This window comes from Sylvia atricapilla, chromosome 1 (genome assembly GCF_009819655.1).
Source record: "Sylvia atricapilla isolate bSylAtr1 chromosome 1, bSylAtr1.pri, whole genome shotgun sequence".
NCBI classification, from domain to species: domain Eukaryota; kingdom Metazoa; phylum Chordata; class Aves; order Passeriformes; family Sylviidae; genus Sylvia; species Sylvia atricapilla.
Window position 1 is genome coordinate 126,362,384 of NC_089140.1, and position 14,168 is coordinate 126,376,551.

The following is a 14,168-nucleotide window of genomic DNA, read 5'->3' on the forward strand; positions in this document are numbered from 1 at the left end:
GGAGTAATAAAACCAAAATCTCAACTGTACACATATCTGGGATGGAATTGAGGTTTTTTTAACTTTAATTTGTTTTAGGAACAAATGCTGTCATTACATGGTTTCTTAAAGGAAATACCTTCAGGGGCAAAGTTAAGGAGTAAGATTCCTTCTTCCTTCCTATTTATTTTCCTGTGAAAGTCAGGATGCTCTCCCAACATAAGTAATATGTGATCAACTTATTTGTAGATATTAGTTCCTGTTAAACCCAAGAAAATTACCTCTATTTGTAGATAAGTTAGGCAAAGATTCATACTGGCCCCTCCTAGCATGACATTTGAAGGTGTGGTATGGCTTGTGCAAGCAAGAAGGCCGGAAATAGAATTTTGGTGTGTTTTTTTATAATCCTAAAGGTCTTTTCCATCCATCTGTAATTCTGTTTGATTTCTTCAGTTTATCTTTAATACTGCTTTAGATGAGATGCTTTTGCTCAGACATTTTGAAAGGTCATTAATAAGTGTCTGAAGGATTTATGAGTAGAGGAATTTATGGCTTGGTTGCTGGATCCAGGCTTCTGTTTAAGGAGTAGTGTTTACTGATTCGGATCACTTGCTTCATAATTTGTTCTCTGGCTGAAGGAAGACTGTATCCTGTAGATCCATTCCATTTTGTAGGTGGATCAAATGCACTTTGTCAAAGGCACAGTCAGGAGGCAGCTGAATTAGTTCTAGTTGTCATTGTTTGCTTCTGGTACTTCCCCTACCCAGAAGGGTTATAAATTCCTCATGGCAGGTGATTAGCGTATGTGCAATTATCTGACGTTTCCAGAAATTAACATGATTGCCATGTGCTTGTCTTCAGAGCCACTGCCTGTGGGTATGCAGAACACGAATGATGCCCCCCAGGCACAGGGAATGCTTAGTGAGAATAGCTGCTGTGATACAGAACCGAAGGGCAGCTGACTGGAGAGCTCTTGGTTTGCATACAGAAAGGTTTGAAATATCTCTGGGCTACAGTAAAGTGCAATTTTATGATTGTTGGTTTTGAGGTATTGTTACTGTTTTTACTGAGATGTGTTGGATCATTGTGGAATACTGATTTCTTGGCCTTTCCTTAGTCATCATTTAACAGTGTAGGGATGCACAGATTTGTTAGAGCATAAACAACATTGGGAGCCACTGATTTTGATCTACTTACTCTAATCCACTATCACCTTATTGAAAAAAAAAATAAATTAATGAACAGGATAAAACCAATAATTGTGTCTTCATTCTTAAAACCTTAAAGGACTTTTCTTGCTGGACTTTTGTAATATTTAGTATATATTATTTTCTAACAAAGGCTCTTAGTTTCCCTTATCTTTACAGTGTGCTGTCACAGACACATAAAGCTATTGGGCAGGTTATTTATTTTAAGAGGAACTGTAGTTCTTCAAACCGTATGCCTTCAAACCTCTTACTTTGGTTGATCTATGGGAATAACAGTTCTTGGTTTTAATTTCCTGTCATTTTACATTTTAGTGCTACTGTTGGTTGAAGCTTTAGCCTTTTGCTGAGAGGCCCAGAGGCAGACCTCTGTGGTAAGTTACTGTAACTCATTTTTAAGAAGTAGTGTTTATAACAGTCAAGACTTACAACATCCCTTGAGAAGAACTGTAAAAAGGGTTAGTCTAAAGCATGTGTTCACCTGCATCTTGTTTCTGCAGTAAAATACAGCAATATTTAGTGAGATAAAAGCTTTTCTTTCTTGTGGGTAATGTTAATTATGTAGTTAATCAGTCAGTAGCTCTACGCAGAGAAATTGCAATGAAGAACACACAATTTAAGATACTATTCACATTGCGTAGTTGATAGGTGATTTTACATGAAATATTTGGTACAAAGGTACTCTGATAAAGCATATAAACATATATGCAAGAAACGTGTTCCTCTGGTTTGCTGCTGTATGCTTAAAATAATTGAATTTTGAAGTGGATTTTTTTTTAAAAATAGAATTTTAAACATGTTCTTTGACAATGTAACTCAGTGATAATTTTTATTTACAGAAACAGCATGTGAATAGTTGCCTCACTTAAAATGCCAGTGTGCTACCAATTCAGTAGAGTATCATAAAGCTTGTATAAATGATTCATGATGATTCAGTTCCCATACAGAAAGCTATGTTTCCATTCTCATGTATGCATATATCTCAGATTTCTTACGTATTAGCTTTTGTTTTTGATTGGCATAATCCCCAGTAAAATGAATAAAATCTTAGAGTTTTATCAGCCTAATCTTACTTGTTTAGTTCAGAATGCTCTTGTTCCTTCCTGCATGCTAAATAGTGAATATGAGAATCATGGAGTCACTTAGGTTGAAAAAGACCTTTAAGATCATCGAGTCCAGCCTTTGACCATATCACCATCTTGTGATAGATGGTAGATATGTGTAGACCATAGCACTGGGTGCCACAATGAGATGCTTTTTGAACATCTCTGATGAGGATGACTCCACCACCTCACTAGGCACTCCATTCCAATGCTCATCAGCACTTTCCATGAAGAAATTCTGCCTGATGTCCAACCTGAACCTCCCCCGGCACAGCTTGAGGTTATGTGCTCTTGTCCTGTCACCTGTTGCTTGGGTGGAGGCCAGCCCCCAACAGGATACAGCCTCCTTTCAGGGAGTTGTACAGAGCAGTAAGTTCATCCCTGAGCCTTTTTTTCTCCAGGCGTAACACCCCCAGCTCCCTCAGCCATTCGATATATGATTTATTCTTTAGATCCTTCACCAGTTCTGTTGCCTTTCTTTAGACATGCTCCAGCACCTCAATGTCCTTCCTGAAATGAGGGGGCCAGAAGTGGACACAGGATTCAAGGTGTGGCCTCACTAGTGCTGAGTACAGTGGGACAATCACAGCCCTTGTCCTGCTGGCCACTCTGGTTTTGCTACAAGCCAGGATACCTTTGGGATTCTTGGCCATATAGACACACACTGGCTCATGTTCCGCCAGCTGTTGATCAGCACTCCCAAGTCCTTTTTCACTAGGCTGATTTTCAGCCAGTCTTTCCCAAGCCTGTGGTGCTGCCTGGGGTTGTTGTGACCCAAGTGCAGAATGGAGTACTTGCTGTTAGTGAACCTCATACAACTGGCCTTGCCCCACTGATCCAGCCTGACCCCTCTGCAGTGCCTTCCTGCCCTCCAAGATAGATACAGCTGTCACTCAAGAAGTGATAGCTGTGTCTGTACTGTGTGAAGATAAAGCTTACACTCTAGGTTTTATGTGATTCTTCAAACAGAGAATGATGCTAGCTGCTTCTGGTACTTAGCTTGTCAGCACATCAGCTGGACCATTTTTCCAGCTGTGTTGCCTGTAAACAAACTGAAAAGAGGAGCTAGAATTCCGATTTGGAGGTACGGTTTTTAGAGAAGCTGTTTTTGGGGGATTTTTCTCAAATGCAGTGATGAAATTAGGTTGTGAAAGTCTTTAGCTCTTGTAACCTTGTAGGAAGTGTCTGTTTCCCTTGAGGTGGTCTGTTTCCTTGAGAACTGAAGGGTTACTTTTAGATGTAAAAAATACATATTTATATGCCTGTAGCCCAAGATCACTAGCAATTGTGTTGCTACCAGTCCTCTCAGTGAGAAGCATCCATTTGTCATGACTACATTGTCAGCTTCTTGCAGCAGACACGGCCTTTTCTGCTTTTTTCTGTCTGGCACATGGTTGACATAAAATGTGTATGTAGCATTATGGCAAGATTAGCTGACTAGGAATAGACTTTATTTGCAAATTTCTCATGGCTTTTCTGTGTTCATTTGGGCCCTGAGATATCTAAAAATCACAGATTTTTGGTCTCTTGCCATTAGCAGTTCACAGGGACTAGGAAATGTTCGATGACAGCAATAATTTCCATCAGAACAAATTTAAGACTTTTGACGAAAGACAGTGACAAACCCACTTCATTAGTTTTTTTTTCTTTTAGTTAGATATTTCTTCTTGTCAGACTGGATACACCTATTATTTGGAACATGTCATTGTACTGCTCTGCAAGGTTATCTGGGCAAGCCAGTACGGTCCTCTGACTTTGCAGCAGGGAGAGGATTGCTACAGTCTTCCAGTTCCCAACTGCACTTTTAGATCATTCTGATAATAGATCTGTTCCTTTCCAGGTGGAATGCCATGTTTGCAGTTTCTGTTGGAAAACAATGACTCAGTTGTTTGATGTGTACCACTTACCTTCATTAGAATCATCACAGGAGTTCAAAGAACACTCTGATCTATAAAACTGCAAAGACTAATCCTTGACTTAGATTTTTGCACTGGTAATTACAGCTCAAGCAGAAAGACTTGTCATGTTCTTAGTTGACCTAATGCTCTTGAGCAGCCTAGGTACGGCAGAGGATCTCTTTTGGCTGTACATCACTGCAGTTCACTAATTTTCAGTCTCTTCCTGTCCAGATTTTTTTTTAAGCCTGATATGCTTCTGCAAGCATAAAAGCTATTTCAATAAAAAGGACAACCAAGCTATCACCTGCACATGTTCTGGTATGCTTTGCCTCCCTTTATGGTACCCTACATAGAGGGCAAGTTGATAGCTTCAGAAAAGCAAAGATTTTCATTAAATATGGCCAATGTGGAGCATAGCTACTTTAATAACACTAGCTAATTAAATAACTGAATCTCTTCCTGTGTGTTGTAACTTACTGGCATTGTGGCTTACCCTACCACAGCCTGAACAATATAATCTGTCTATGTAAAGTTATTCCAGAATTCCAAATGTTCAAATAATCCAGTCATGTATCTAGAATATTTTACGTTTGGGTTACCTGCTAGTTGTGTTGTAGAATGGTATTTCAAGAGGTAATGCACTAGGGCAGCCATGATTTATTTTCACTATCCTGGAGAGACAGCAATTTGCCAGACTCATATTGCTTCAAGTCCTCAAGAAGAGGTTTCTTGCTTATCTGGCAGTGACTGATCCTTGAGGATGTTTATTATCTTTACAAACCCTACCATCCACCTCTCAAACCGTGGGAGCTTTTCAGCTAACACAGGCTTTTAGATGTGAGGAGAATTGGTTGGATTTGGACTAATTCTTCCTTTCATGCATTTGAGATGACGAGGATTTGCGCAGCATGAGCAGAGCTCCAGCAGATAGTGCTGTTTGAAAGAGTCCTGACTTCACGCTTAAGAAGCATGTGTGCCCTCTGCAAATTATGTAAGGTGTGCACTATTGTAAAAGAAGTGTTTCTTGTGTATTTACTAAATTTCACTACCTTGAATACTGCTTTGGATTAATGAGTCATGACCTTTCCTTGCTAATGAGTATTTTACTAACTAACTTCTAACATTTATAATGTTACTGAAAATCAGTTTAACTATTTGCAGTAAAATATATCAGTATTACAGAGAAACATATTTTTGAGTAAAAGAGAAAAATTATTTATTGACATTTATTACTATTACAGACCTCTTCAACCTATTATACAAACATAGATTCCCAATATTCTCAAAACTTCTGAGAAAAATGCTTTGTATTATTTTTCATCTTGGATTTTTCAAAACTGAAAATGGTAAAGATTAAAGGACAACCTTGTCATTGGTGAAGTTTTGCTCTTTATCTGAATTTAGTGTCTCCTCCACTGAAATAAATGCATGTTCTTGGTACAGGTTTTCTTTTATCTAGTATGGGCACAGTTGTTGCATCTCAAATGAGCAGGGAAGGGAGTCCCCCTTTTTTTTCTTCCCTTCTCTATGCTAAAGGAAGCTTTTTGTATGGCACTTGTTTCTTAATCTGCTTTTTTCCTGCATTAGATACATAGTGTGAGAGTTAGTGACACGGAGGAAGAGAGGAAGTAATGGAATTGATGTGTTCATGTGGGAGAGTACTTGAGATGTACACGAAGTGTGAGTACAGACACAGACAACAAGAGGAAAAAGCTGACCATACTTTTAGGTTGACTGGATGCTATCCATTTACCAGTGATTTTAGAAATATTACCTTAACAAAAGAAATGGTACTTTCAAGGATTCGTAATGATGAGGAGTTTCAGACAAACTGAAGTAAGAAAATTTTGACTGAGTTGAAAATGCATCTCAATTCAAGTTTAAATTCAGCTGAGTTTTGTGCATACCCTTTCTGCTTGCTGTTGCAGCATCAGTGGAAGTTAGAGTATCATTTTGTCAGCAGAAAGTTGTTTTTCTGGAAACTGTCATTAAGGAGTCATGTACTGGTCTGTACTGGATTCTGTGGGAAAGGCACTGACTGTTAATGAGCTCGGTCTGGCAGCCAGGAAAGCAATAGGGAATGGAAAATACCAGTATAAAAAGAGAACCAGAAAAAAAGGGGCAGACTGCTTTTAAGGGGTATGCTTTCTAAGCCTAAAAACCATTGGTTGAGAAAGCTATTTTAATTCTTAGACCTTCCTTTCCCCTAAAGGACACTGAATAAAACTTTATAAAATCATGGGAACAAAAAGATACTCAAAGAAGAAATCACATTTAGGTGTTTGAGAGATGCATGAGGATTTCTATGAACATGACATGCTTCTTAAAATATGTGCATGGATGTTTGAGTGTTTCTTTTACAGATAATTTATATGTACTTCAGTCTCCAAAAGGTCCATCACTGAGAAAGCAAAATGAAGATGAGACAACATGTGAATTACGCCCTAGTGGAATACAAGAAGCCTCAGGAAAATTCCCTCAGATCCCACAATGTTTTCTTTCTCCTATTTTCAGTTTGTTCTTTGTCCTTTCCATGTTACTTTCCTTTTTTGCCTCTAAAAAAAATCATTCCTTTTCATGAAAAGCTTTATGAATACAGTGAAAGGAAGAGTGCTGGATTGGGTTAAGTATAGTTTCATATTCAAATGTGAATGTGTATGTTGCTAGTGAGCTGACCAGATAGAAGCAGATACCTTTCCTTCTGCTGCCTTCTCTTTGGTGTCTCATGCACTTTTAAGATAAATTAATCCAGAGGGATACTTGGTCTAGACTGTGGGTTTACTGGAGAGAAGGCAAACCTGAAACTAAAGAGACTTGGGAGCTTCCAGGGTAAGCTGCTTGTGGAAAGAGTTGGAAGTTTTAGGCTCTGAGTCAAGGCCTATTGTACTGTAGAGGTTTACTTCCCCAAGAGTTGTTGGAAATGGATCAACTCTATCCTTGAAGTGTATACTTGTGGAGAATTTTTTTTAGTATATATAGAGTATAATGTGGTTCTCAGATCTTCTTGGGCTTGCAAATGCATGGTATGCCAGTGTGGGATTCAGAGTTGATAATCAAGTTGTTTCTGTAGGTTTATAATATCTTAGTGGACATTGTCCAGTGGACAGTGATGGAGGTACTTAAAGAGAAAATGTAAGGATGCTTTCAGTTACGGGTTTTTTTTTTTTTTGTTGTTGTTGTTGTTTTTTTTTAATGGATCTTCAGAAAGAACAGCTCCCCCAATTTCTTAGTTGTTATATGACTTTAAAGTGTTTATCCTTATTATGAAAATTTTTAGTTGTTTTTGTAGATTTACTAAAGCAAGATCACCTGTTACCTGCTTAAACACCTTTTCCAATTCTGTCATGCTTATGGTTTTAGCATTTTGTTACAAAGGTTTGGTAGAGGAGCATGTAATACAATTTGTTTTCCTTATTCATAGAGTTATTATTAATATCTGCATTATACTGGCATTCATTTGGGGTTTTGGATTTCATGTAAAGCTTGTAAAGTTTTATTGTCAGCAATTCAAACCACTGTGCCTTCTTTGAGGTATATCCCATTTTTCATTTGATTCCTAAAGTGTTGTCAGAAACCTGATCTTGTTTTTATGTGGAGATTTTGAAAATAATATTTATACCTGTGTGGAAAAGAGTGTGACAGTAATGATGCTATAATATTGGTACATCATAAATTGTAAAATTTGCATTTGTAACATCAAATTGTCATTTTTGGCAAGCCAACGCTTCCTGTGATCAGTTAGAGTTAATGCATTGTGACAGTCCTGTCGATTACTTTTTAGTCCCTTTTAATTATTATTTCTGTTGCTGCTTTCTAGTGTAACAAATGGCGGCACAGTGTGTGACGAAGGTGGAGCTGACTGTTTCCTGCACCAATCTCTTGGATAAAGATGTTGGTTCGAAGTCAGACCCTCTGTGTGTGCTTCTCCAGAACACAAGTGGTCAGCAGTGGTATGAGGTACAGCCTGATGCTTCTCACAAATCTGCTAAAAGCACATTCTCACCTTGTTGGATCTTTTAAAACACTATATCCTGTGGTTTCATTAAAATATTTTAATTTTGTACCAGCACTTTTGAATAATTTTTGTTAGATCATATCTGTAATAGTGTAGTGGGTTTGGATTTTTTCCTTAACTAAAAGCCAAGCTGTGTAAAACCACAACAAATAGTTACATGGGCAGCACACTAATAATCATTTGCTATTAAGTACTTACAACTGTCAGATTTTTAGCACCGTTCCCCAGCCATGTGTGGACCTCCTTAGTGCTTAAGAAGAAGCCTTCTTAGTGCTTAAGAAGAAGCCTTCTTAGTGCTTAAATGTGCTTTTATAAATACAGTACTCCAAAATTAGGGTCTCAGCCTGGATTTGACAGTACAGGATTTTATGTTGGTCTTCCCTGTGCAGGAATAGGTCCTACCTTAGAGGGAGTGATGAAAAGTAGGTCAAGTATCCCTAGCTTAGAGCAGTGGATTTTGAAATATAATGTGTATATATAATATTTTGTAATATAACTTATATTTGACAAAAAGTTTATAGGAAGATACTCCTTTGTACTTTAAGAACTTTTGGATATATTTAATAATATGGTATTTGATTTGCTTGCTTGTTTAGTATGTGAAATACCAGATAAAGTGGTATCTTTATAATTTCAGGTTGATCGCACAGAAAGAATTAAGAATTCCTTGAACCCAAACTTTGCCAAGAAATTCTTAATTGATTATTATTTTGAGCTTGTTCAGAAACTTAAGTTTGGAATATATGACATTGATAACAAAACCTATGATCTGAGTGATGATGACTTCTTAGGAGAATTAGAATGTACGCTGGGACAGGTAAGCATGCAGATGATTTCCCTCAGAATTAAGTTACTGAAAATCATTAGCCACTCTTACTTTAAATTTATCACTATATTTTGTGTAGTTGGAATGCTCTTTAGTTGAATAGGATGCCCTTCATTTGGTTTTTCAAACCTCAGTTCAGTGTATATACATTTTATTTGCAAAGTAAATATTTGAGATGATGCCCTGAAATGTGCTGTAGGATGATGACTTTGGATTGCTATGTAAAAGTAAATGGACTGCCAATGAGCACAAAGTTGTAGTAATTGCTATTTATTTACTCTAATATTCACATTCCTATTTTTATTCTCTCAAGAAAGAGAATCAGTGTAGAACAAGGTACAAGTGTTCAAAAGGGCCACGTTATCCTTGTAATTTGCTTTCCAGTCAATGCAAGCAATGATCCCCTTTCTGCCAGCTGTACATTTACTTCTGTTTCCCACTCATATTCTGCTATTGATGCTATCACAGTTGGGCAGCTTCTTTTTCACTTGTTCTTATGACTAGATCCTTCAAATGCACTTCCCACAAGATTTGTCTTGGGATTTTTCCTGCCATGTGTCTTAAGTATTTTTATTTTATGTGCATTATAAGGATAGAGGCATTGTGAACTGAAATTCAGTGTCAATTAAAAATTAATCATTCATTCTTAAGGTAGAGAAGAACCTGAGTAATGAGTGAATAAATGAACTTTTGAGGAAGCATTGCCTGAATAGGGTAAAATAAAATCAGCTAGAAACTGTGCAGGGGAAAGCTGATGATTTTTTTGAGTAACATTGTATTTTTAAATCTATTTGCTGAATCCATTTATGAAATATGCCTTGCATGCATTTTAAAAGTAGGTATGGAAAACTTAAAGAACAATTTGAAATTGGGACCTAGGGTATTATCTTTATCTATGAATATGTGTCATATTACTAGAAGACAGTTTAATTCTTGTTACTCCTGGAGCTCTCCATGTGTTCAACTGCATATGTATTTTAAAATTTTGAATTAATAAAGTATTACCTATTTATTTATAGAAGATTATAGAAGTAAATGTAATGCTATCATCTTCACAAAAAAGGAAAAATTGCTAACATGAAAATACCTCAATAATTTGTTTAGTTCCTTTGAAAATCTATTAAATTGTGGTAATAATGCTTTTTACTCAAATTCTGTCTTGGCAGATTGTTTCTAGCAGGACTCTAACAAAACCATTAGTACTTAAAAATGGCAAACCTGCTGGAAGAGGAAGCATTACGGTAAGCCAGTTAAGAAATAAATGTCTTCAGACTTCATCCTTAATTGTTTCTGGGTTTTATGTTTAATTAGTGGCTTGAATGCAGTGAGTCTATTCTATGGTGCTATAAAACATTTTTTTCCCTCCACTAATCTCTCTTTGCCATACAATAGCAGCCCAAGTTCTGTATTATAAGTCCCACTGCATACATCCTTAGGGCATCCAATGGGCTACTGTTTGGGGCATATCTTTGTCAGTGCCATCATTTATGGGAAATAGGTGGAGTGGAATCCCAATGTCAAATCAAACTGTTCCTCTCCTCCCCTCTCCCACCCACCCCCATTTTTTAATGCTTCATTTGTGAGAAAACATGGGGCTTTTTTAATAAACCTGTCATAGGAATGCTGTGACTATGAGAAAACTGCATAGTTCCTGAATAAAAACTAAGTATTTTGTTTGCCTACTTAGATTACAGCAGAAGAAGTAAAGGATAACAGGGTGGTTGTATTGGAATTAGAAGCAAGGAAGCTGGACAATAAGGTATTTAAGTGATTGCTGTTTCTTTGGTAAAATAGTAAAATCAAAGTCTCGTCAAAGCAAGAAACATTTGCGTATTCATTCTCATTTTTGCTTAGAAATAAAATCCATTAAGATTTTATTTACACTGAAAAAGAAATTCAAGTAAGATTGCTGCAGAGTAACTTCATTGACTGTTTTGAAATGAATTGTAATGTATTTCTAAGTAAGATAAATGCATTTCAGGGGTAGTCCGTGAGCAACACGTTCCCATTTAAATGTAAAATCTTACATTTATTCATAAATAAAAGGTAGTTTTGGTATATACATTGGTTTCAATAGCTATATAAATGGTTGCCCATTACCTGTCTGAAAAAAATGTTGAATATAGGTCTGGCTATAGAGAGACTTCTAAAAATTGGAAAAATAATAGAAAAATGTTTTTATTTTTACTTTTTGATTTAATGATACTTTTTTTGAACTGGGTGAAATCCTTAGTTTCCTGTCTGTCTATTTTGATACTTAGAGGTGTAAGTACTCATTTGCTTGAACTGTCAGGTATTTGACATGTGGACATTTTTCTCCTAAACTGAAAGACATTCCCCCCCTTTCTTTTTCTCTTTCACAGGTGGTAATATAATCTGACTTGCATTTCATCATCTAAAGCTTTTGTACCCTGAATTTACTTTTTGTTAATCTAAGTGTATATTAACTGGAATTTAATGGTATTCACTAGAGGCTGTTCTGAGATAATTGCATGTTATTTAAATACAGGATTTTTTTGGAAAGTCAGATCCTTATCTGGAATTCCACAAACAGACTGGAGATGGAAACTGGGTGATGGTTCACAGAACAGAGGTAAGATTTTCAGTTAACTACGAAGAGGTTAAGATTATTTAATTTCCGGTGTGTTGCAGCACTAGAGATACAATGCCTTACAAAAAGAATTGTCTGGCCTGGAGTTGATGTGCAGACTAGCTACAAATTGCATCATCTCTTCCACTGATTTTTCTGGGAAATCTCTCTTATTCTCTTTATGCTGATTTTGATATATGCCATTCTATTTGGAAGGAAAACGCTTTTTTTTTTAACTTGCAGTAATTTAGGAGAATACAAATATTTTGAAAAAGACCTGCATACGTGCACACAACAGGGACATTTGCTCAATTCTACCCAGTGCTGGGGTAGGACTTGGGCATTCCTGACTCTGCTGTTCTTAGGAAACTGTCACCTGGCTGTACCCTTTACTAAAGAAAGTGGTGCTGCTGAACGCTTGCATGGCAAGGGCAAACCAAGGAGAGTGCAGAGTGAGGGAAAACTGCTTGAGCAGCAGCAGCCTTTCACCCAGGAGGAGGTGTAGGGGTCCTGTGACAGCAGCTGACAGTCACGGCCCAGTTACAGCTGAGATGCTGTGCCCAGAGGAGGTGGTGACTGTATTCATTTTGAAGTATGGATGTTGAAGAACTGTTAATCCTTTTTTGTCAGACTTAAAGTTTCCTCTCATGATGTGGTTCTTCTGCTTAAGGTGCATCTTTCTATGATGATTTCAGTCATCAACATCACTAATAAATCCAGAATTTGTTGTTTCAGCCTAGAAATGTCTGGTGGATTAGTTCTTGATGTTACAGGTTCCTAAAACCTTTTTTTTTTTTTTTTTTTTCTAAACAATGTTTTTATTCATTTCATTTGCAAGAGAGATTTCATTCTCAGCACTCCCACAGTGTTGGAAGTATTACCATTGTTAGGTATTATTAATTAAGAAGTGCATGTTATGTGTAGTTTCTTGTATTTTTGTTAGATCATTACTTGGTATATTGGGTATATTTATAGATAACAGTTGACAAATTTTGAAGATCTTATTTGTAAATAACACTTATTTAGTGTTTGGCTTGAGAGGCCTTTTATCCTCATGCACTGTTTTTACTTTAATACACCATGATTTTATTGAGGGCATATTTCCATAAATGACATTTCAGAATAAATAATACGTGGGAATGAATTGTAGTCTCTGGAGCAATGATGTATTCAGAAATTCCAGTGCAATAATTTTTTCCACATGTTTTTGGTAACTCATGCCTTTATATGTGTATGTGTGAATATATGTGTGCTTATTAAAAGAGAGCAATTAGTATCTTATTTATATAATGATAAATTTAATTTTTTGCATTTTAGTAGCAGAACGATATAGTAGGACAGTGAATTTTAGCAACATATGGGGCTGAAAGAGACCATCTCTTTTTGAACAATGACACGTTAAAACTAGTTTGATTTATAGCCTGTGTGGTAGGATTTGAACTGCATTGACTGCTGCATTAGTCAATTGGTTTTCTGTACACAAAACTCAAGGCACGAAGGTATGACCCATTATGATGACTACTTCCCACCCTTGTGAATAGTGGTATTCTGCCTTTTTTTTTTTTTCCACAGGTTATTAAAAACAACCTGAACCCTGTTTGGAGGCCCTTTAAAATCTCTCTCAATTCTCTGTGTTACAGTGACATGGATAAGTCAATCAAGGTAATGTATATTAAACGTATATAAATTAATGCATTAAAAGTTAAAGTATGTAAAAAGGGGAAGATATGTTATTCTAGTTACTGCAGGTTTTTTGTTTCAAATTTAATTGAAAGTATTAGGTTTCTTATTTGAAGGGCGCAGATACACATGCATGTTTTAGGGAAAAAAGGAAAACACTGCACATTTGTGATGCATTGTGTGGTAGAAGCTGGTCTTTGAAAGTCTGGGAAACAAGCTGAACACAAGTATCTTTGAAATGTCTAGTGCAGTTTCTTATTTTGATTGTCCAGTTCTAGCGTGGCATCAGCCAACGCTACTGGTGTTAAAGATAAGTATACAGTGAAAGAAGCTTGTTAAAGGCTAGAGTATGCTTTGTTCTATGTGATGGGTCTTGTAGTACTTTGTTACTAATGCAACAGGTAACATTAATGAAAGTTTTAATATATTGCCTGATAAAATAAATTACGCTTAGTATACTAGTTAACAGATGTGGGTCAGATACAACTTGTGTGTTTTAGCAACTTTTTCTCTTTATATAAAACTGAATTTTCTGTCAGAAAGTTAACCAAAACTGTGAAGTGATAGTTCAGCCAGGGCTTTAATGTTTTCAGTTTTCCAATTTTATTTTGAATAAATTGTGTTTAACTTCTGAATATTTTTCTTCAGGAATTCCCTTAAGGAGTGAAACTGAAGCTAAACAGCCAATCAAATGCCATTTGTAACAAAATGCCATTTATAAGCTATTATGATCGTGTTAGAAACCTGGTATTTTAGCATTTGAAAAAGAAACCTGAAAAACCAAGTGCAACAAACTGCTCTATTCGATGTTCTTCCTCTCGGAAGGAAAACTTAGAACATGATTTTCACATGATGGGTATTAGTCATATGAC

The 14,168-nt window shown here is 36.5% G+C and overlaps 1 protein-coding gene across 2 annotated transcripts in view; it reads left to right on the plus strand.

The window, feature by feature from the left end:
* CPNE3 (copine 3) overlaps positions 1-14,168 on the plus strand; it is a 28,843-nt gene that overhangs the window by 1,205 nt on the left and 13,470 nt on the right. The window contains exons 2-8 of one of the 2 annotated variants that reach the window (XM_066333029.1): positions 1,498-1,558; positions 8,003-8,142; positions 8,838-9,017; positions 10,193-10,267; positions 10,714-10,785; positions 11,536-11,619; positions 13,189-13,278. In XM_066333029.1, the coding sequence (XP_066189126.1) occupies positions 8,011-8,142; positions 8,838-9,017; positions 10,193-10,267; positions 10,714-10,785; positions 11,536-11,619; positions 13,189-13,278 (633 nt within the window). In that variant the 5' untranslated portion in view covers positions 1,498-1,558; positions 8,003-8,010. The remainder of the gene's footprint in view (positions 1-1,497; positions 1,559-8,002; positions 8,143-8,837; positions 9,018-10,192; positions 10,268-10,713; positions 10,786-11,535; positions 11,620-13,188; positions 13,279-14,168) is intronic. The other variant, XM_066333018.1, reaches the window with a different exon arrangement.